This window comes from Rhynchophorus ferrugineus, unplaced genomic scaffold (genome assembly GCF_030347505.1).
Source record: "Rhynchophorus ferrugineus isolate W39M unplaced genomic scaffold, kcgeb_rfMv2 rfM5, whole genome shotgun sequence".
NCBI classification, from domain to species: Eukaryota; Metazoa; Arthropoda; class Insecta; order Coleoptera; family Curculionidae; genus Rhynchophorus; species Rhynchophorus ferrugineus.
This window is the reverse complement of record NW_027472584.1, coordinates 18,271,085-18,293,961: the sequence shown is the minus strand read 5'-3', so window position 1 is coordinate 18,293,961 and position 22,877 is coordinate 18,271,085. Positions and strand designations below refer to the sequence as shown.

At 28.5% G+C, this 22,877-nt stretch overlaps 2 protein-coding genes across 6 annotated transcripts in view; both read left to right on the top strand.

The window, feature by feature from the left end:
- The window catches only part of LOC143197039 (guanine nucleotide exchange factor DBS), a 45,847-nt gene extending 30,224 nt beyond the window's left edge, over positions 1–15,623 (top strand). For 4 of the 5 annotated variants that reach the window (XM_076405090.1, XM_076405092.1, XM_076405091.1 and 1 more), the window contains exons 3-11: positions 761–1,784; positions 1,837–2,046; positions 2,980–3,168; positions 9,480–9,638; positions 10,817–11,002; positions 11,055–11,779; positions 11,968–12,160; positions 14,180–14,306; positions 14,364–15,623. In XM_076405090.1, the coding sequence (XP_076261205.1) occupies positions 761–1,784; positions 1,837–2,046; positions 2,980–3,168; positions 9,480–9,638; positions 10,817–11,002; positions 11,055–11,779; positions 11,968–12,160; positions 14,180–14,306; positions 14,364–14,467 (2,917 nt within the window). In that variant the 3' untranslated portion in view covers positions 14,468–15,623. Of the gene's footprint in view, positions 1–760; positions 1,785–1,836; positions 2,047–2,979; positions 3,169–9,479; positions 9,639–10,816; positions 11,003–11,054; positions 11,780–11,967; positions 12,161–12,362; positions 12,492–14,179; positions 14,307–14,363 lie in introns of all 5 variants that reach the window. The other variant, XR_013005912.1, reaches the window with a different exon arrangement.
- Positions 15,624–17,159: 1,536 nt separating this feature from the next.
- LOC143197506 (arrestin domain-containing protein 3) lies at positions 17,160–19,804 on the top strand (the record flags this gene model as incomplete). The annotated part of the gene is made up of 10 exons (XM_076406042.1): positions 17,160–17,187; positions 17,275–17,283; positions 17,981–18,037; positions 18,102–18,254; positions 18,315–18,520; positions 18,657–18,839; positions 18,895–19,086; positions 19,143–19,398; positions 19,456–19,479; positions 19,547–19,804. Coding segments are annotated over 10 exons (1,155 nt in total), but the record flags the coding sequence as incomplete, so codon positions are not given.
- Positions 19,805–22,877: the final 3,073 nt, after the last annotated feature.

The window sequence follows — 22,877 nt, the reverse complement described above, 5'->3', positions numbered from 1 at the left end:
TTGTTTATAAACAATTTAATTCATATGGTTTGTGAATTAAATGTTTGAATATTTTAGCGCAGTCACTATTCGCTTGTCCACTTTTTTCTCTGATATTAATTCCCACTGAAGGTGTTTTTTTATCAATGATTCAAAATGAGCACTTCCAAAATGTTGAAACCAATTTTAACATGTGTTTATCATTGGAGTATTTTCTTTCGAGAGAAGAAGTGAAATTGTCTAAAATTGTTTTGCTAGATAAGAAATTCTAAGCTGTGAAAAAAATGTTTACACTTTAGCCAATCTGACGTATAATAAAAAGTAAAACCGAATGACCCGGCTTTGATGTTAGTATAGTTATACAAGTGTATGATGCTATATAAGACGGGTATAGCCAGTTAAAATAGTGTAAATTCTTTAAAATTAATTCTCACTTCTAACATTTATTCATACATATTCTGAACGAATTCTTACTATAATTTATTATAATAACCGTTAGAAATTAACAAAAAAGCTTATTATTTAGCTAAATTTTATTAGCAATTAGAAAAACTTTCTAAGATATCCCGGTATAAACAAAAAAATCAGATTGATTAGTCATAAAATTTAATTAGAAACAGTTTTTTTTTAACTACTTAGACTTTCTCATGTTTTTTTTTATTATTATTATCAAGCCCAGTAAGAGGTATCTATTAAAATATATTTTTAACTTTGGAATGTTTTTGATGATCTTTGATTCTGCTACGTGTTATGGACTAATTTTGCCTTTGCTATTTTTCAGGCTTCAAGAGGCAGATATGGGCTTCCATTTAATAATAGATAGACGTAAAGATCGTTGGAATTCTGTTAAAGCAGTTTTGTTAAAAATTTCTGTATATTTTCCTGGAATCATCCACGTAGTTTATGTGTTACGACCAGCTAGTTTTATACATAAAGCTATATCAGAAGTAAGGAATAAACTATTCAAGGACGAATTTAAATTCCGTATGGTTGTTTTAAGTACAGCCGAGGAATTACATGAATATATTAGTCCTCATCAGCTGACAGCCGATCTAAAAGGCACGTTATCTTACAGTCACGAGGAGTGGATCAATCAACGAATTGAACTAGAAAAATTCTCGTCTATTACGCAACAAGTATCCAAGAATTTAGACGATTTCACTAAAGTAGTTGATGAAACGGAATTACCGAATAATGTCGATTCAACTCAGGAGTTATTAATAAAACAAAACGAGTTATATTCAGATTTGAAGAAGGAAATATTATCAGCCGCGAAGTTCGGTGATGAACTCCTCTTTACCATTAAACAGAATAGTCCTTCGGATAATGAGGGTAGTGCGTCGGATGCCACAGGAAATGTTTTTGCTGTGGAACGACTGCTAGTACAATTAGAAGAAACGGAAAAAACATTTGACGAATTCTGGCAACAGCACTCGGCTAAGTTACGACATTGCTTAGAATTAAGAAGATTCGAACAGGACTTCAAAGAGCTTCAAGTCAATTTTGATTCATCATTGAAGAAGGCGGCGGAAATGACCGAAATAGGCGAGACTGTTTCACGAGTTGACACGCTGATTAAAGAAGCTTATGCTTTCGAAAAAATTTGCCTTAACGATATTCAACGAGCGGAAGAAGCCGTTTCCTCTGGGCATTTACTGATGAGGATCAAAAATTCCTGTCCTATAGATAGTGTCGAGCCTAAATGTAATGAACTACTTCGAATGAAGGATATGCTTTTGACCAAATTAACCAAAAGGAAGGATATGTTAATTAAAAACAGGGAACTGATGGAAGGAATTGAAAAGGTCTTAAAATCGAAATATTTTTTTCTTTAAAACTAAAAGTGACTTATTTTAGGCAAATAGATGGTGCGCTGTGGGTAGGGACCTTTTAGCATCACAAAAAATTGAGCAGTTGAGCAACTCCATTGAACTAGCTGAAAGATATATATCGGAAATTAGAGAATTCGTAAGTTCCGCAAAAGAGTTCTCTCCTAATGGACAGAAGGGTTTTAAAGATATCTTTCAAGATAGCACAACACCTGAAACGAAAGCACTAGTAACGCAGGTAATTACATTCATTTTTGGTCACTAATTTATAAGAATTTTGAATTAAATGTAAGGGACGTTTTACATTATTGTTTGTTCATAATAACATCCATAGCTAACAACTACTTTTTCCGATAATTTAATTCCATATCAAGAAAGAAGCATATGTTTTGAAACTATCTAAGAATAACCTAATTTTTTTCGATTATTTTTATAAAAATGGAAATTATGCTTAGTAATTAATACCCAATGTATATGGTATTTTAAGTACATTTAAATATTTTCATGTAAGTTTTAAAGAATATTTCAACATATGGCCGTACACTGTCATGTTGCGAAATTATTTTGACGTCTAACTGCAACTCCCATGATGATTCCGCTCCCATGAAGCTTATAAATTCCCATCTTCAAACTTTCTCGGTTCCTTTTTAATTATATTGAAGTTCTCACTTCTAAAATACCAAAACCATTTCTCACACTTTTTTTATTGATAGAGTACTCAATCTAAGTTTCATTTTTAATTGAATAATACTGAGCTCAGAGAAAATATGTTGTAACCAGTGTATATGACATTTTAAGCATATTTAAATAATTTAACGTGAGTTTTAAAGAATATTTCAACTCGTGGTCATGCATTTTCTTGTTACATAATTATTTTGACGAGTGTCTGCAACTCCCATGATGATTCCGTGTGTGTAAAGCTTTCTATTTTCTAATTATATTGAAGTTATAACTTCCAAAATATTCGAATTATTTCTCACGCTTTTTTACTGATATTCATGCCAAGTTTCTTTTTTAAGCGAATTAATACTGATCTCAGAGAAAATATGTTGTTTTTTACTAACATAATAATAGTAGTCTCTGATGCGATAAAACATAAGTGGTACTATCTATTATAAAACCCTCAAAATTAATTCACAGTGCCAATAACAAGAAATGGTCTATTGTATAGGTGCTTCAAAGGATTGAAGATGTATGTCTCATGTGTGATAACCGCTTAACTAGTTTAAGTAAGTTGGCAGTGAAAAGCAAAAGACCTGTACAGACCGTCATTCCAGAACCAGCAGTTCCTAGACAACCGCTTGTAGGTGCTCCCCAACCAGCAAAAACAAATTTAAAGAAAGCATATACTATTCCAAAGGTAAGTTTTTTTTTTAGTAAACATGCAAATTCGGTGATTTGATTTCGAATAGCGCAATATAGTATTATCTGTTATAATTAATTTATCGAACTAGGTTAATATAGGTACGTATGTGTTTGTGGGTTAAGCTCTCGTCGCTAATTAAGTTAGCCAAACTATTGATTAAAAAATATACGGAAAAAATTTAAATAATCACCCATAAAAAATATCGCTTTTTTTATTAAAACATAATAATTTTTGTTATTGTTAAAATATAATATTTCGATTGTAAAAAGTTCATACATTTACTAGTGTAAGATAAATTATTGCACAAGAGCCATGACCGCATTTTATGCCTCCTAAAAATTCTTTTACGGCTTTAAATAAGGTAGTTCAATGAGTTTTAAATCGGGAATATATGGGCGAGGCGGTAGACAAGACACTGCCCGTTGATAGATAGCGATCTGACATTCCAAGATCGAGAAATTCATCAGATAAATCTGGTCCGATTTAATTGCATATGCATAAGTTAAATTGACCTGAAATTTTTAATAAGAATTGCTACCAAACTGCATTATACGAAAACAATGAGAACTAGATATCGATAAAAAAAGCGTAGCAGAATAATCAGCAAAAATTCACACGATTCAAACAGCGTCGACATTTTCAAACCATCGAAAAACAAAAGAATTTCCGATATCACTTATTTCAAGCAGTCATTATTTCATTATCTAATAGTACGATATGTTTTGTTTCATTTCACATTTTCTAATGACCAATTGTTAGAGTACTAATAACACTGAATTATAATTATTAAGAGAATATTCGTTGATAATTGCATCTGATATTAAAAATTGCAGAAATATTTTACAGAGCCTGCATGTCAGATGAGCGTATGCATGGTATTAAAAAAAAACACTTCTTTTTGAATATGCATGCATTATTAATGACCATGACAGGCCATCAAGTAATAATCTCCGAAAAAAAGCAAAGAAAATATATTAAAAATGAGAAGATTATGATAAATTATGGTAATATCCAGTTTAACCACTAAAAAATTACCATTATTATAACTATGATCCGAGGAGGAAAAAAGAAAATGAGAACATATTAAGCGTGTTTTAATTTTCGACATTTCATAATGAAATTAATGCTGCGTTGACATGGAAATAATTGTAGTTTATGCTGACTTAATTGGTCTTTTTTTATTTACTCTATAGAATTTGGTTTATAGTTAATTTATTTTAATTCAAATGAACCAGTGGATTTTCATTTTTATTTACTACTAGTTAATAACATTATGAAGTAATTTTGAGGGATTTTTATAGTTAAATATTGTGTATATTATTATTTTCCGTAGTCTCTCGTTAGTTATTTTTGTAATGTTTTATAGCATTTTAATTCTTCTTCAGAAAACCTTGGATACATGTTTATGTATCTTTATAATTATCGGGTAACTAGAATATATTGTGAATAAGGTAGAAATTCCCTTTCAATTTTTTTGCAATATTTTTTTGTTGTGTTTATATTTGAATAATATCTTTTCTTTAAAACGCTATCAATAGCAATTTTTTATAACGGATCCGATAACAGTATTCTCCTACTTAGGTTGTTTTATTTAGAAAAAACTACACTATCTCAAGATATTTTCAATGGTTTTTTTCAAACTAACCTTGTGGGAATACTAAAACTACAACTGGATATCCATATCTTATACAACATTGATGTTCTTTGATTACTTTGTTACTTATTACCCTCCCGGCTTCTGATATGTATATTTTCACACACTCACTCATACTCCCGTCGCTTTTAGCGAGGTTCTTTTGGTTTTAGAATTTGTAAATGCTTAAAACATCTTTCTACGATTTGAAGACGTCTTCGATGCTGTTTCCTCGATAGGATATGTAGTAATGTAGTCTCCAGAGAAAGCAGAAGTCTACTAGGAAAATTTCTTTGATGCTTCCTTTTTCTGTTTCCGCTTCTGTAGTGCTCATTTAGTCTATCTTTTTATTTTTATATAATTTAAGCAATATTCATGATTGATTCATTCAATGTCTTCTCTAAGGAACTAGGTTCGTATATGATGAAATTTCCGTAAATTACGTTTAGGACTGATAATTGTTGATATGATATCTATGATGTCGGAATTGCAAGCTCTGTACAAATTCCAGTAGACTATGTTAGTTCACAGCAACTTCAATCCGCTTTTAGTGATCTCACATACTGATCTACGATGTTTGTAATAGGAATCCACGGACTAGGGATGTTTTTTAAAGCTTGGATGTTGCTTGCTTAGTATAATTTATGGCTAGTGGTCTCAACGACTGTCAATCCACCTTTTGTGGCTTTACAGCTTCAGCCCAAACTCCACTTAACTACACAAAGGAACGTTTAGAGTTACTGCGAAACGATTGCTAATCGAACATCAATCTGCCTTATTCTTGATAATCGCTTTGATTCCGTTTAATTGAATATATTCAAAAAGAAACAATCCTATGATCTCCTACCAACTGCGCTAATTGTGATATGTGAAGGGTTTAAAATGACAAAAACTATTATTTTACTTTAAAAACTATTTTATTTTACGGAAAAAATTGGCGATTGTTAAACGGTGAGCACAAAGTGATATTTGAAGGTTTAAATATATTCTAATATATACTAAACATCTATATCTAGACATCTCACTAATCACACCACTTAGTTTTAACAAAGCAACACCTCCTCATTCCTTCCAATACGCAGTTTTCCATATTAGTCGCACGATATAACATGTATGTAAAACTAATACCCTGGTCCTTTATCTTTACTTGGATCAAAAAACTAATTTCTAAAGTAAAAAATATATATTTTATGAAATTATACTATTTATAATCTTTTTATGATATTATTTATATAATTTAAGGACTTAAAAATCGAATTAAACGCTTAATCATTGACCATTATAAGCATAATTGAACAATGAAAATATATTACACCCTATCGGATAAACTAAATGGATTTAATATTAAAATCAATTTGTTAATTTGGAATGAAACCGTAAGTTTGTTTGTTGAAATGAAACTGATGGTACATAATAACAATATACTGTCGTTGACTATTATAAATAATCATGGACCGGCAGATTACGTGCGCATTATGACATAAATTGTTTATATACGAATGTCATAAAATTAAACGAGCATCTTCCTGCTGTGTCGGATCATTTCGAAACGTCGAACTTTTTGGGAATAATTTACAAATAAATGACGTTTTAAGAAGTGATCTTTTCACGTAAATTTGAACGAGGAGTGACCAGGCGAGATTCGGTTCGACGATAGTTCTGCTCCCAATTCCAAACCAGTTTTTGAAGAAATTTTGGACGATACAGATCGATTTCGAGGCTCTTGACCAAACAATAAATAATCGATCAATATTAGTGTTGTGATAATCGAAATCATGAGTTGCAAATGTCATTGGGAAAACGAGAATTTCATTATGTCGAAATTAATTCTTGCGGAGGATAATTACGGGTTTTGTGATGGATTTTTTTACTCTCTAGTGCCGGTAAGTGTTGGCATTTAAATTGATTCATATGATCTTATCGATTCAACATCCTATTCATTATATTTTAAACTTAAAAAAGTGCAATATGATAAAATTAATAAAAACACTTAAAAAAAGTCAGCTCTAACAACAAAAAAATTAGAATTAGACAATATTTTTTCAATTTATTTTAATATCTATTTAGTTATGGGTAAAACATGCATTATTTTTTTGATATCTACCTATTTTTCTGATATCCCTAGTTATAAAAGTTAATTTTCACGGAGGTACCCCTATAAAAACATGAATTTAATTTTGAGACAAAAAACTAACTTCAAACAAAAAACATAATGATTTTTTTAGTTGTTTTTTTTTTAATTAACATCATCATGCCATTATGTAATTTAAATTTAATCTCTAATTGGAATTTATCGAAAAAAAAACTAGACCTTATTTCATTCATAAATATCTCATAAATAAATTTTATCTTTTAGCAGAAAACTATTTCATTTATTTTGATACATTAGTTTATATTTATGGATCTGTTACATTTAAGTTAGTAAGACATACAAATGTAGCAGTTTCTGACAAAAATATATCTTATAGCGATAATTAAAATATTAATTGGTCGTCAGCCACCATTTAATCCTAATAATTAAATTCTAATTAATAACCACTTTACATGGAAACTTGTAGTAAGTTTGTTATAAAAAAATGGACTAAAAATTACAAAAAAATCTATTCAAAATATTGCGATGAAATCTATTATAAATTTTTTTTTTTTTTTGAAATGGAATTATAGCTGACAATATATTTCACCTTAGTTTTCACTTTGGTGGCATGTTATTTCAATATTTCTTATAGGAACGTTTTGATATGCAAATAGGAAGAATGGGTTTTAACAATGTTTTTGCATCAATATAAAAAACGTACATCCATTATTCTTTGTTTTAGAAAATTATATTATGGTTTTTAAAAAAGTGGCCATCTGTTTTCTTTTTCCTTTTTTTTTGGTAATTCTATAAATATTTTAAATGTTTGTGGTTTTCGATGTATGTATGAGAAATAAAACCCTGGCTGGTTTAACAATATTAACAATTTTATGTTACTTCATCTTTCAAGTTGTACGTTAGGGTTAATAGATATTTTACAACACTGAACTCAAAAAAAGTACGACTGACGAAATAAACCAACAATTTTTTTAATAAAACAAGTAACCTTCAAATATTTATAAAATTAGACGAGACAAACTAACACTCATGAAAAATGCTAATAATAAAGAAATTAGTACTTTTATAACGTTGCCTGTATGTTTATTAACACATAAATAACAAGCTTAAAACACTTTTCTCAGTTATTTCTTCTTAATATATTGAAATTTTACTAACATTCCTCAACATAACTGTATATAAATATACTTTAATTACTTTTTAATCGAATTAGTAATAATAAATATTCATTATTCACAGATATTACATCGAATTTTTGAATAGTTTAAACATGCGCGATATATTTGACGGTGCTACGGTGTAATAATTTTAAATGAAACAATATGGTTCTGTAGTTTTGGGTTTTAAGCGTTATCAGTTGTCAACTAAACTACAATATACACACAAATGTACTTAGTACTGAAAACACAATAATGTGGTCTCAAATAAAATGTAAATAATAGACGGAATATACAATACCCTTCCAGTAGGGTAAATCAGTTACAATGGCTTTACCTTCTAGAGAGAGATATTAACAGTTATAGTGTATTTTAAACTAGGTAAGTCCTATTTCATAACTATGAAACATTTTAATTTAAGTGACATCTATTATTAGATAATATTTAAATTAAAATAAATATATTTATAGAAACATTGATTGATATAAGACGGTACTTTTTTTTGTTTCGTATTTATTTATTATATATTTCAGTTCACTGTCTCTAGTGGGTGGTTTAGCAATATTAACAGCTTTATAAAACTGCTTCAACGGCGTGGGTAGTCAAAGCTTGTACAAACAAGGCAAAATTAAATGGTATCTAAATATACAGTCGTTTCTCTGTACATTCATTTCGTATCGTAAACAAAGGAATGTTTAAGTTCAATATCACGGTCAATTTTCGTCATTTAATTATATTAATATTATATTAGCTCCCATAGTGAATATTATATTCGTTATGTATTATAGTTTATGTTTTTATGTGATTGCAAAGATTGTGTTATTTGATTTAAATAAAAATAAAATTGTTCTTACGGGGTTTTTTAATAAATAAAAATTGCTTGGAGCTAAAATTAAATGATTAATTACATTTTATTTTATTATTAATAGATTCTATAATTAATCGCATTTACCGGATATATCAATTTTTAATTTGTTTAAATTTTGCAATAACAATTCGTGATAAAGGTATAGCTTATTCATGTACAGGGATCGTTCATAATCAAATTGGCGATATACTCACAAAAACCATTTTTTTTAAACACTTAGATCAGTGCATCCAAAAAAGATATTTTATTATTACTATTACGAAAAGACTCGGGTTTTTCATAATCAGGGACTGTACAGAACAAAAAAATATTACAAGCGCGACATTTTTCAATTTTAATATTTCTTGTTCCACGTTCCAAGCGCCATTAATTTGATAATAGAAGAATATCGCTTAAACAGAAGGACGGGTATTTATGGTGTGGTTATCTCTACAAGCGGGCTCAGTTTTGACAATGTATTAACAAACCAATTACGTTGCGGGTTTGAATAAATCATCAGCGCTCATTACTTTTTTATTTATATACGGAAAAGTGAATGAATATATTTTCTTATAGATGGATTCGGCTCTTGATACCGAACCCGATATAGGGCGAAACGAAACACATATATCACCAGAAAATGATGAAGTTAATAGGATAAAAACTGGTCACGTACTAGGAGAACTACTAGAGACTGAAAGGATATATGTTAATGAATTGCTCTCAATTATCAAGGTAAGAACAATATTAAATATTTTCCGTATAAACCTAACACTATTACTGAACGAAAATGCCTAAAGTGTTATGATTATTTCTATTATTCATGTAATCAAATACCTATTAATATTACTGGTCAAAATCAGAAATTCAGAAATTAAATATTTAAAATGAATTACGAACGCATAAGCTTAAATTAGTATACAATTAATTGTTATTATTATTTTTTAATCACGAAATATATCGCTATAAAAAATGATGACCTCCCAATAGGAATAAAATCATTAAAATTCATCCTCATTAATTTTAAATGTCATTTTACTTTCAAATATGTTCACATTACATTAGGTGAAATCAACTTCAGTTAATGTCCATCATTAATCTTTAAAACAATCTTTAAGATGTTGAAAAAATATTGATATATTAAATGCCGACGGGATGGTGTAGCGAGTAGTGTGCATACGGCTTTGCATCTGGGTGATATTTATATATATATATATATATATATATATATATATATATATATATATATTATATTGCTGTAAATTCAGAATAATCTCAAATATAGCAAGACATAAAATGAATCACATATTCACCAATACTGATAAATATATTAATCCATGTAATAAAAGTGTATTAACACTAAACGCATTTTATCAACAAAAATAAAACCATGTTAATTAATACTAAATGCTATTCGGATCATGTTTACATTTAATTAAGATGTTATTAAATAACATTTGTCTTACAAAACTATAATATTTAAATTTAAAAATGCATATTATTTCTTGCTTAACAATATTGATGATATTTCTTGAATCAAGTAATAATCACGTTAAAAAAATCCTTGATAAAGGCAAAAATTGGAATGTTCTAATAGCAAAAGCGAATAAAAATGCTTTAGCAATGATGTGTTCAGCGATTATGAGACGACAAAACATGGTGAAATCGACTAATATAAAAAGTGCTAAAGGTTCATATTGTATTTGTAAAATTTGATTGGTAAAAATTTAATTTTTGTCAGTTATTAATGATGTGTTAGATGGTTTTAAAAAACGTTTAGTTTAGTAAAAAAAATTAGTAGTCAATAGAGGATGTCTATTATATATAATGATATGTTAGATTAATGAATTTTTATTAAATTAATGACATTTGAATTGAGTTTATTAACGTTATTTTATCATTTATTTTTTTAGGGTTACAAAGAGGAAGCACAATTGGAAGAACATCAACATTTACTTCCATCTAACACCAGCGAAAAATTTGATGTTATATTTGGAAACTTAGAAGAGATATACAATTTTCATTCTGACTATTTTCTCAGGGATCTAGAAAATTGCATTACATCTACTGATTTAGTTGCTTTATGCTTTGTTCAAAAGGTAATCGAGTAGAGTACTAATTAATCAACAAATCTACCCTCTTGTGTTTTAGAGAGAAAGATTCCTCAAGTTATATAGTTATTACTGTCAAAATATATCAAAGTCTGAACAACTTCGTGAATGTTCCAATGAGCTCAGTGCTTTTTTCATGGCTTGTCAAAAGAAACTCGGTCATAAACTACCTCTCGCTGCCTATTTACTTAAACCTGTTCAACGTATTACAAAATACCAACTCCTCCTAAAAGATCTGCTCAGATATACGGAAGAGGGAAGGTACTGCAAAGAATTGCAACAAGCTCTAGAATGTATGCTCGTTGTCTTGAAGTGCGTCAATGATTCAATGCATCAAATATCGATAACAGGATTTCCCGAAGATCTCTCGCAGCAAGGAGAACTTCTTTTACAAGGATCATTTTCCGTTTGGATGGAAAACAAAAAAGATTTGAGACTGAGGTTAAAACCTTTGAGGCGACATCTCTTCCTTTATCAGAAAGCATTGTTATTCTGTAAACCAGTTTCTAAAGCAGAACGAAACAAAGCAACGTATCAGTTCAAACAGTTCTTAAAAATGTCTCAAGTAGGATTGACGGAAAGTGTTAAAGGTGATGCAAGAAGATTTGAGATATGGTTAGAAGGACGACAAGAGGTACATATTATTCAGGCAGCTAATTTAGAACAGAAACAGGCTTGGGTAAATGAAATCAAGAAAGTGTTGTTCAATCAACTGGAAGAAATTAAAGGAGAGAAAATTAGACAATATGCTGCTATCACTCACAGGTAATGTATTACTCAGAATCACTAACAACTAATTTTTTCTACTACTATAACGCAGCTCCTCGTGCAAAATCAAAGGAAATTAAAAGAAACAATTCAAAATTTATCAAAAAAAAAATTACTTTGGTATACTAATTATAATAACTAATAATATATTTTAACTATAAAACCGTATTTGAAACGATTTATAGGCCTTTACGTCAAACAACTTCATGGGAGACTCAGAAACATGGAAATGCTGTGGAGGGACATCAAAGGGCGATGAGTTGTGACGCGGAAACTCACAATAATCACACGGAAGAGAACGTTGAGTGTATAGAAGGTGGTAATTCCGATTCAGCATCAGATTGCAGTAATAGTGACGATGATGATCATACGACTTCGGTAAGATAGCTGCAAATGTTTGATTATTTGGTTTGTTGAGTTGTATTGATAAATCAGAGGTGAAATGTGTATATATTGGCACTCATTGCTTTAAAATGGATATGGTTTTGACCCGTTAGGTTGAGGATCTACCTAAGATATATTAATGCTTTTGTTCTTTTTTGATTGACATTGTGTTAGTATTTTTATGCATTTTTTGCAGTGGTATGGGGTGAAGGGTTCAAGCACAGTTGTGGATCGTGTGGTAGCCTATTTTATAGGCAGTAGTGTAAATACTACCACCACCTTTTATGTTAAGCATTACTAGCCTGCCGTTCTTTATTTAGTTCTAGTAAGTTATGTGTCTTATTTTTAGTTACCTCCTTTTTATAACTTACTATCAGTTTCAATTATATTATAAATATATATTTGGTGGACCAAGTTTTCTTAAATTATATCAATGTGAACAATAAAAAATTATGATAAAAATAGTATTCTAATCACAAACAGTACATTTTATTACAATTAAAAACACAAATGCTATTAGTTTAATTTTTAAAAAAAATGTGAAAAATTTATGAAAAAATGGTGGGCAAAATTTCCCCAAAGTTATTTCTAATAATATAAAAAGGGACCATTTATTTTGAATATATGATAAATATTAAAATAATTATCACGTCGTATTTATTATAATATAAATGTATCTCTATTTTCTTTCATAGTTTTCCTGTTGAATTGTTTTACAGTAATTGCTTCAGATATTATGTTGCTTTAGCGTAATAAGGATTCATTATTAGAATAATTACAGTCAAAATATGTTATTTTACATTTTGTTATATGGAAATTTTTAAAAGTATATAAATCCAGGAGGGAAAGCGGTCATAATTCCGTATGATCTTATAGGGTGCCATTTTCTTTGATTATTCTTTTAGTGTTAGAAACACTTAAACAACCACGCTTCACAAATTTATTTTGCTAAACTAATTACACTTACGCTTTTCAGATTAAAATGTACAATATTTGAGTCATTGTATAAAAGCCATCAACATTGTCATGTAAAAGAAATATGTTCATCCGCTTATGTAAACTCAATTGGTAAACTCATATGCTACATTTAAAAACTTGTTTCACCAAATCACACTTTTTTTTATTTCTATCTGAAACATCATTATTATCATTATCATTATTCTACATAGCAACATTTTTCAACAATTACTCTGTAATCATATTCACAAATTTTCTTTTTAAGCATCCAAACTTCTGACCTATTTCGACTAGTCGAAATAATATAGTGATTTGATTTAAAATATGCATAGTTTTACCTACATGCTTTTAACATCTGATTGGCATTAACATCTTTTTTTCTAGAGCTTTAATTATAATTTATTTGAATGGATCAACAAGTGCTAAATGTGTAACCATCTGTTTAAAACATGTTAAAGCTCTTGTTGATCCAACATTATTATCAATTATGTGATAATAATCGAAAATGGGTCAAAAGTGGAGAAATTATGAAACAATATGAGGATTATATTGTCTGGTCTTGGCAAAAGAGTTAATATACGTTAAATTTGATGCAGTTAATACAGTAATTTTGATCTCTCTATTTTTAACTCTGCATTACAACTTTTTAAAATTCGTGGTTAATTACATATTTATATTCCAAATTTTAACAAATATGGTGGATGCGATAGTAATTTGTATACTAATTCAGGAAATTATTACAATTAATACAATATGCAAGTGAAAGTTCTTTTCTGAGTTGTGCAATTATTTCATATAATACTAAGATATAATACTAATTTATTTGGTTTTTATTTCTATTTTATTTGGTACGTTTTTGTAAGGGTCTCTCTATTACAAAAAAATATCTGCCTTAGCCAGACAGATACATATATCTCTCGTATTTTTAGGACTGTTTATTTTATTAGATATACAAATAAATTATCAATTTGTATATCTAATTGTTTATGTGCAAAAAAAACAGAATATAACTAAATATCTAGTAGTTGACATAGAACTGAAAAAAGAATGTTTTAGAGGGGACGATACATCGCTTTGGCTGATTACTGTGCGATTGGCAACAGTGAAGTGAGTATGCGAGATGGTGACATTGTCGAACTGTTGAAGGTGGGCTGTGCTGGATGGTGGTTTGTCAAAGTCATCGGTAAGTATTTTCGTGTCCTTTCACGTTAATGCAAATGACATGATGTTTTGCGTTTAGGAACTTCACTTGAAGGATGGGCACCAGCCGCTTATTTGGAGAGTTTAAGCAGGAAATCGTTTAGAGGCAGTAGTAGAAGTCAGGATAGGTTAAACGACCATTAGTAATCAGTCAATTTAAAGACTTTTTATGTATATATATTGCTATTATTGTTTTCTTTTTCTATTTGTAATTTATTTATTTATTTATTATTGTATGCGCTTTTGTAGCATTATATATATGATGTTAAGCTAAATTTACCCATTACTTCCAATATGTTTTATTTAGTGTTGAATATAATCGAAAATCGATTATTTTGCTGAATGGAGTTTACATAACAGCAATATATTATATCAGATTAGGTGCTAACTAACTCTTATGCATAAGAATAAAAGTTTTGATATCGATTCTGATATATTATCTAATATAATATATTATTAATATGCAACTCTCCATACATGCTCGACACTAGTTTTATTATATATCCTACTAGATATATTTTTAATGCCGGATTTTAATGTTAGCATACATTATTCGTTTCAGTTTTACAGTAAACATAAACATATCTATTCGAATAACAGTATAGAAACTAATTAGTTGACCAAAGTTACTTTTAAGTAATATATTATGTACGTTTCATTTTTGGTTTTTAATTCATGTTTTGTAATCTCGCGCTTTCGTTACTTCGATTATTGTATATATAAATAAGATTTTGTTGATACAAGGCCAAAACAAACGCTATATGTAAACCGAATTCAAGTGACAGTCTCTAAAATGAATAAAATTGTGCCTTTAAACAGCCAAATTTTATCGAACTATCATTTTGGAGTTTCTACTTCATTTGCGTTAAATTTCTTTTCCATGAATTTTACCATTGACAATATAAATACACCATGCCATAGGTGATTAAAATAATAATAATACAACATTCTAAATATATGAATTCCCGATGTAGAATAAATATACAGCGTTAATTATAAAGTCCTTAATCTCCTTATGATTTACAAGCAAAATTTAACAATAATTGTCATAATGTCAATAAAAACGCTGTATATCTAGAGTCAATAAAGGTATCACAGTATTATATAAAACAATATGCTAGACATGTGGTAAATATGTCAATTTTATTTTATGCTATTGCAGGATGTATATGCTCAATGTAAAAATAATGGTCTATTCAAAGATTGATATGTATTGTCTCATATCTGGCACAGTCAAGTTGTTTAATATGTAAAATGCATTGTAAAAAGGGTATTGCAAATATATTTATTATTACATATAGTATATTTATTTTTTTATATCCCACATGATTAAAAATAATCCAATAATCTGATATGGTATAAATATTAGCCGAAAACCTATTACATTATTTAGTTTTTTTATATACTCCCAATCATTAACTGGTTAAATCTGTATTAACCGTTTTGTCTAGGCTGCCTTATAATTTAAAGGTGTAGAATAATTAATCTAAGATACAGAAAAAATGTTTATTCTAGCTATAAAATACTGATAATATTTTTTTGTGGGTATATAAATCGAGAAACTAATTGATAAACATCATGAAAAAAATCCTAATATATAATAGGTTAATATTAGATATTCCCACCTGTTATAATGCCGTAACTTTTAAATGTAGACTATGTGGTTGATATGGCAACCCAGAATGTATCTCTAGTCTACATAATTTTTTATTTTCTTTTGTTTATTAATTTCACCAGATCCCAATACGCATTTCCGCTGACCATAATTCACGTACTATATTATAAATTGTAAATTTCAACTAAAGATTTTTTTGTCTTATTGATCAAACACAAATTGAAGCTGATAGATTTTTATTTTTTCTCTTAACAGGAATTTTTTACTGAATATCCTACATTTATTTTATATTGTTTTATCAGTGGAAGGAATTATTGTCCTAAAGATTCAAAGTTTTGGTACTGGCGGCTTTTATTTTTATTATTGTATGTTTTTTTATGAAATCTTGATATGTTTTGCTTATATATAGAGTGGATATCCAGTAAGAATATTAAAGGATTCATAAAAAAAAGATTTAATTGTAGTTATAATTAAATAGAAAGCAATTAATGCGTTTAATGGAAAGGTTACACTATATAGTTCTTAGAACGATTATGATTTACTTTTATTTTATTTTTTAACGGAAAAATGATTCAATTTCATTTGATTCTAAGAAAAAATATCTTATCATTTATGAAAGTTTTGCAACATTGGTCAACGTTGATCTTGCCAACAATTTTATCTACAAACGTTAAACTTATTTCTTACCTTTTGACAGACCTAAGATATTAGTAGACTGAAAATATTTTTATATTTTTAAAATCTCAATTTACTCTACTCGAGAATTAAAAGTAAAGTAGTATTAAAATAAAATACTGTAGTAAATTATTTTAAACTGGGCTCATAAAAAGTGTTGAAAAAATTGAAACATACTAAATAAATATTGTAGTAAAATAAAAGTTTTAAAAAATTTCTGCTCACAAATTGTAATTTTTAAAAACAAAAACTGGTAGTCAAATTAAAGTTTTTGGAAAAACCCAATCAATAATATCAAAAAAAGAAAAAGCTGATAAAAATAATATAATATCAACAACCTGTGAATATAGTCGATTATTAATCTCGTTTTACTCCCTCGATAGTTGTTTCCGATTAATAAAAGCTTTATGATAATAATAACCTATCGTGTTTCATAAAATATAGAAAAATTAAATATGTTTACATAATATTGTATTGTGCGAGACCATACCGTAGCTGCCAAAATTTGGCGCATGTTTTTTTAACAGTTAACATCCGACAAATTCCATCTTAAATAACATTTCGACTTCAGAAGGTAAGATCCCTAACCTCAAATAATAGCAACTCTGCAGCGTAAAAACCGTATTTCAGTGAGTTTTTACCTAAACTGCAGTATTTTTAGATCTAACCGGTATGTAATATCTTTTTGAAAACATTAAGGTATTTCATAATTTCAACAGACAAGGTTAAACGGTCAAGGCGTTGCCTCTTCCAAAAACAACTAGGTAGATTTAATTACTAATACGTCTATCTCTATCTAAAGATTATTTTGTAATTATAAAATTTATGTAAGTATAAATAACTATATGTCATAAACCTATCGTAGTAGATTCAAAACAGTAGTAACGTTTGAGAAATTGCATGTATAATGACGTTTGTAATGGAGCTACGATTACGATATTTTTAGTTTTATCAACATAAAATATTTTTAGATTACTCACGTTTTATTAGGATCCAGTAAAATAAACTGAAAGTTTTCTTTAATTATTCCCAGTTAAATATTTTGATTCATTCTTATATTATAAATGTTTTCATTCATTTATTCTAATTATTAATGCATTCTAAAAATGCAGTAGCCCTATTTTTAATAGCTATGCAACTTGTAATACATGTTGGTACGTTGTAAATATTAATTATTATATATTAATAGTAATATATATATATATATATATATATATATATATATATATATATATATATATATATATATATAATTTGTTTTAGTTTAAAAATTATATAGTAAATACATAAAATACAAGGCCAATAAATAATAAACTTGAAGATGTCTAGTATCAAAATAATTATAAATTCTCTTAAATATAATGTAGGTGATACCATCACCGGAAAAGTGGTGTGCAATTTTAATTCAGGGAAACAATTTAGAAGTAAGTTACAAACACAAATAATTGTATTGGATGGTTAAATAGATGGTTTTGTATAATTATATAGAAATTTCGATTCGTTTAAAATGTCAAGAACAAACAGAATGGACCGACACAGAATCGCATTATAATCAGCATACCAAAAAAAATGAACTCAGAACAATTACCCGTACAGGTCATAATGACCTTTATAATAATCAGATTATTTTACAAAATGAAGGTAAGAATGTCATACCTGAAAATGTGTATGTTTTAAATTGTATTCATGTTTTTATTTCAGGCACTCTACCGCCGGGACATTATGAATATCCAATTAGTTTACAAATACCAGAGCATTTACCTTCTTCTTTTAAAGGTAGTTATGGTTCAATTCGTTATATTCTTAAAGCAGTTGTTGATAGGCCATGGAAAATTGATATGGAAGATATACTAGATTTACATATTGATTCACCTATAAAATTAAATAATCTTCCAGCAGATGTGAAGGTATAGAAAACTGTAACATATTATTATTAGTCTTATAGCATATAAAAATATAAGAGTAAAAATGACCAAAATAAAAATGCTGCTATGTAGTATAATAAAAATATAAAAATATATTTTGGATAAAATAATTTTTTAGGATCCAGTAGAACTGTCGGATGAAAAAACAGTAGGTTGTTTTTGTTGCGCTTCTGGTGAAATCACACTTACTGTTTCATTAGAAAGACAAGCTTTTGCTGTGGGTGAAAATATTTATGTAAAAACATATTGCCTAAATATGTCCAACGCAAATGTAGTAAGATTATCATATGACGTGAAATCGGTAAGTTTACAGCCCGCTTGATTTTTACATACTATATAAAAAAATTTTATATTAGAAATTAACTTACAAAACCACAAGTCCCTCCGTTGACCATAAATACGATAGTGAGTTAATAACTCAAAATGTTGAAGGCGGTGTTGGTGCTCATAGTGAAAGAGAATGCATAGTTATGTTAGAAATACCACCAACATCACCTGTGTATAACTTCACTGGATGTAGTCTTTTCAAATATCATTTCGAACTCACGGTATATATGGCATATAGTTTATTATTAATGTTTGTTTTAAACTATGTTGCATTTAGGTTACTGCTGAAATATCTGGTTGCCATACCGATATTGATCTATCAAAAAAAATATATCTTGGTCATATACCATATAACACAGCACAGTATCCATCCCAGTATCCATCGCCAATAGGATTTCTTCCACCAATTCCCATGCCATTGCCAATACCACAAAATGTGCCAACAGAGAATCAAACTGGACCTAGTGCACCTATGGAAGAACTAACACCTTCAGCGCCTCCTAAGTCAATTCTTTCAAATGATTCAAATACAGGTAATATTTTATATACTAATAAAGGCTGAAAATTAAATAAATAATTATTTTTTTTAGATAATCAAACAATAAACGAAGCACGTAAGTTTCACATTTTAACTATATTAGCGAATATAATTTCTAGTTACTAATTATTATTATTTTCTAGCACCACCTTCTTATGATGAAGCTACAAGTATTAATAAGCCTAAATAAGAGACCTAATTTTTATCGAATATTATATACGGAATATGTACCTTTAATTAGTCCTTTTATTGTGTCAAACAAATGAAGAACAAATAAAAATTATATTTGATATGTTGTGTGTGTGTAAGGCTTCTGTGTGTGTAACCTACATATAATTTACTATATTATTAAAAAAGATGTTTATAATTTTATAATAAAATATGTATACATGTTAACTAAACAGTTTTTTTTTCATACAGCTTTGCCTAAATCTTTTCATTCTTCATTAAATATATTTACTGATTGCTTCAAAGAAGCTTATTTAAAAATCTAAACATAAAATTCAAAAGAAATTCACATAAAAAATTCCATAGAAATCACAAAATACAAGATAGAGAAATGATTTTAAATGTTATTAGATATTTAGAGAAAAACGAGACAAACTGAGGCAAACTATTTTGAAGCAAAGGACAAATCGTACTACAAAAATGGTATAGAAAAGTTAGAGGGTCGCTATAATCAGTGTATCGTCCTTGAAGGGAATTATGTTGAATAAAAAAAACTAATTTTGCCAAAAAAATGTGTTATACTATGGTAGGCCGGGGACTTTTAAATTGACTTGTTATGGAATCATACGGTTGTGTAAAAAAATTAGTCTGATTAAAACAAAATACATGCATATTTATTATCACGAAAATAATTATTTGATTTAATAGATAAAATTACATAATGACGAAGGTGCCAGGACGCTATAATGACTACTGTGAGTTAATTATCTGTAATAGCTGCATCCATAAAATCATTTTTTTGTTATATTTAAATGAATACATTTTTCAAAGCATGAATTTGTCAACAAATTTTCCAGTAACTAAACGAATGTCAAAAATGTATATTATATACAATTTATAGTGGTAAAAAAATGATAGTTCATTTTTATTCTTTTTTGTCAGTTCTATTATATTTAGATTATATTTATACTATGGGCCAAATTTATTCATATATGTATTTAAAAAAAGAAGTGTCTACTAATCTTAAGAATTTTAAGACGAATATTTTTTAATGTCATACAATCTCTTTTACTACATATTTAAATTTCATTGTTAGCATTAAAAACCTCTAAAGAATGGCATAATAAAAAGTTTGCAAAAACTGTTTTACATTTCAAAGGTTTTCAATTTCCTAGAACAAAAAAGCCCATAGGCGTATCAGAGTAAAATTGTATTATTACAAATATTGTTTAAAATCATGTTGATTAAACAACTATAAAAATACACAACAAAGGTTTACATGATCATACATTTCAAAAGTAAAGCCATGAAAAATTAAAATATTATTTCATATGTTTTTGTTTGAACAATGTTTATGTTAATCATGTTTACGATATTGTTTATATTATCATAGCTTATACCGTATAGGGTATTATACTAAATAGTATTTAAATATTGCTTTATAACTAGAATAAACAGCTTATTTGTTTTGTACTGTTGTATTCATTTAATACGCGGCTAGACGAAAGGAAAACATCAAATAATATTCATCATCCTTTCATCAACGAAAAAACCAAAAAAAGTCTGAGAAAAACAATTAAGGGATGGTAAAGGTGGAAAGCGGACTTTTTCTCTGGGGTACTTCCAGAAGTTTTTCTCATTGAAATTCGCATCAGCATATCGAGTGGTCGCAATGGCGTAAAGATAACGACGTCTATTCGACGTCCCGCGTCATTCAAAGACGCCGACGTATTCCAAGTGGCGGCACTTGACATCCGTACAAAGGCATTGGAACTTTGTGGAGTGAATGTCAAAAGTCATTTTATATCACTGTATAAATTGAACAAATTATTAGACTCTTTCAGGATGGACGATGATTAAATAACGTTGGTTTTAACACAGGGTCTTCTACAACAGATGCGAAATGCGTTTAGTTCAAAGTAAAAAAATACAATCATTTTTGTTATGTCTATTGTTGTATTAACATACAGTATTAGAGCAATATTAATATGATAATAGAGTAGCTATTTAACTTGATTTATTTAATTAGTATTTTAATTATTTTAGAGTGCTTTGAACCATTCAAGAAGACTGTAGCATACACTACATAGAAGAACATTTTTCGGTTCAAGGTTTTTTGTTCTACCCGCGGCTTCCTATTGGTTATTTACTCATTTTTAGCTTTGGAGCTGCACTAGATGCAAATCAATTCAAACATTTTCAAAAGACATAAAAAATAGATATTTGACATTTTTTATGTTTTAACAAATATGAAAAATTAGCCTATTCATATAATTTTAAATGGAAATAAACTGAAAAATGTATTATTTGAAATTAAATATGATATTACCTAAATTATATCTCCTTCATTCGACATTAACGAAACATTTCCATTTCTACTGAATTTCTTTATAACTATTTTCTATACATTGTGAATCTTATCAAATTTGTGATGAAGTGTTCGAATATCGATATATCGATATATCGATATTTTTGTTTGCAACTTTACTTACGTTACGTTCGTTCCTACGAACTCTACGAATATTCATTACTATATTTATGTTAAAGCTCCATCATTGCGCTTCAATATAATTTTCATTTTTTGCCAATTTGCTATAGTGAAAATAACGTCATGATTCACCAATCATATACTTTCAAAAATCCGGTTTGGTCGGCTCAGTGGTAAAGGCGACAGGACGGCTCTTCGGCTGTTGCGATAGTCGCAGGTTCGAATCCTGCTGGGGCATGGTTGTAAATTTATGTTGATTGTGATTGTTTAACATTTGTTATTGTCCTTAGGCAAGAGTGCAAAATCCGACAAGGAAAATGATCCGAGTCACGCCAGTGACCAGGCTGGGTAAGACTTGATGTTTTCTGGGATGATTTCTAAGTTGGTTACTCGCCAGTCGGTAGGCTTAATGCCGAGGACCAGAACCCACGTTAAACTGTAGGTCCAGTCCAGATAAACCGTCGTTGATAAAAAGGAGACTTTAAACTTATTTACAAATATTTTATATTATAATAATGTGATTAAAAGGACATTTGATATTTGCTCGAAGATTTAATAGAATTCAATCAAAATTTGATATCCTATTATGTAAGATATCCTATTATCGTTATAGAAAGATATCTATATATTGAGTTTCTCAATAGATCTCAGAAGAATATAGTGTTGAGTAAGTCCACTGCAAACTTGAAGTAGGATGGTATTATAACTCTTTAGTTTATTTTTTTGATGATTTTATCTTAAAATAATATGTAACCTATAAAACAGCATTGGTTGGTTTTTCGTGAATATACATATTTTTCCAGACCAGTAGACTATCT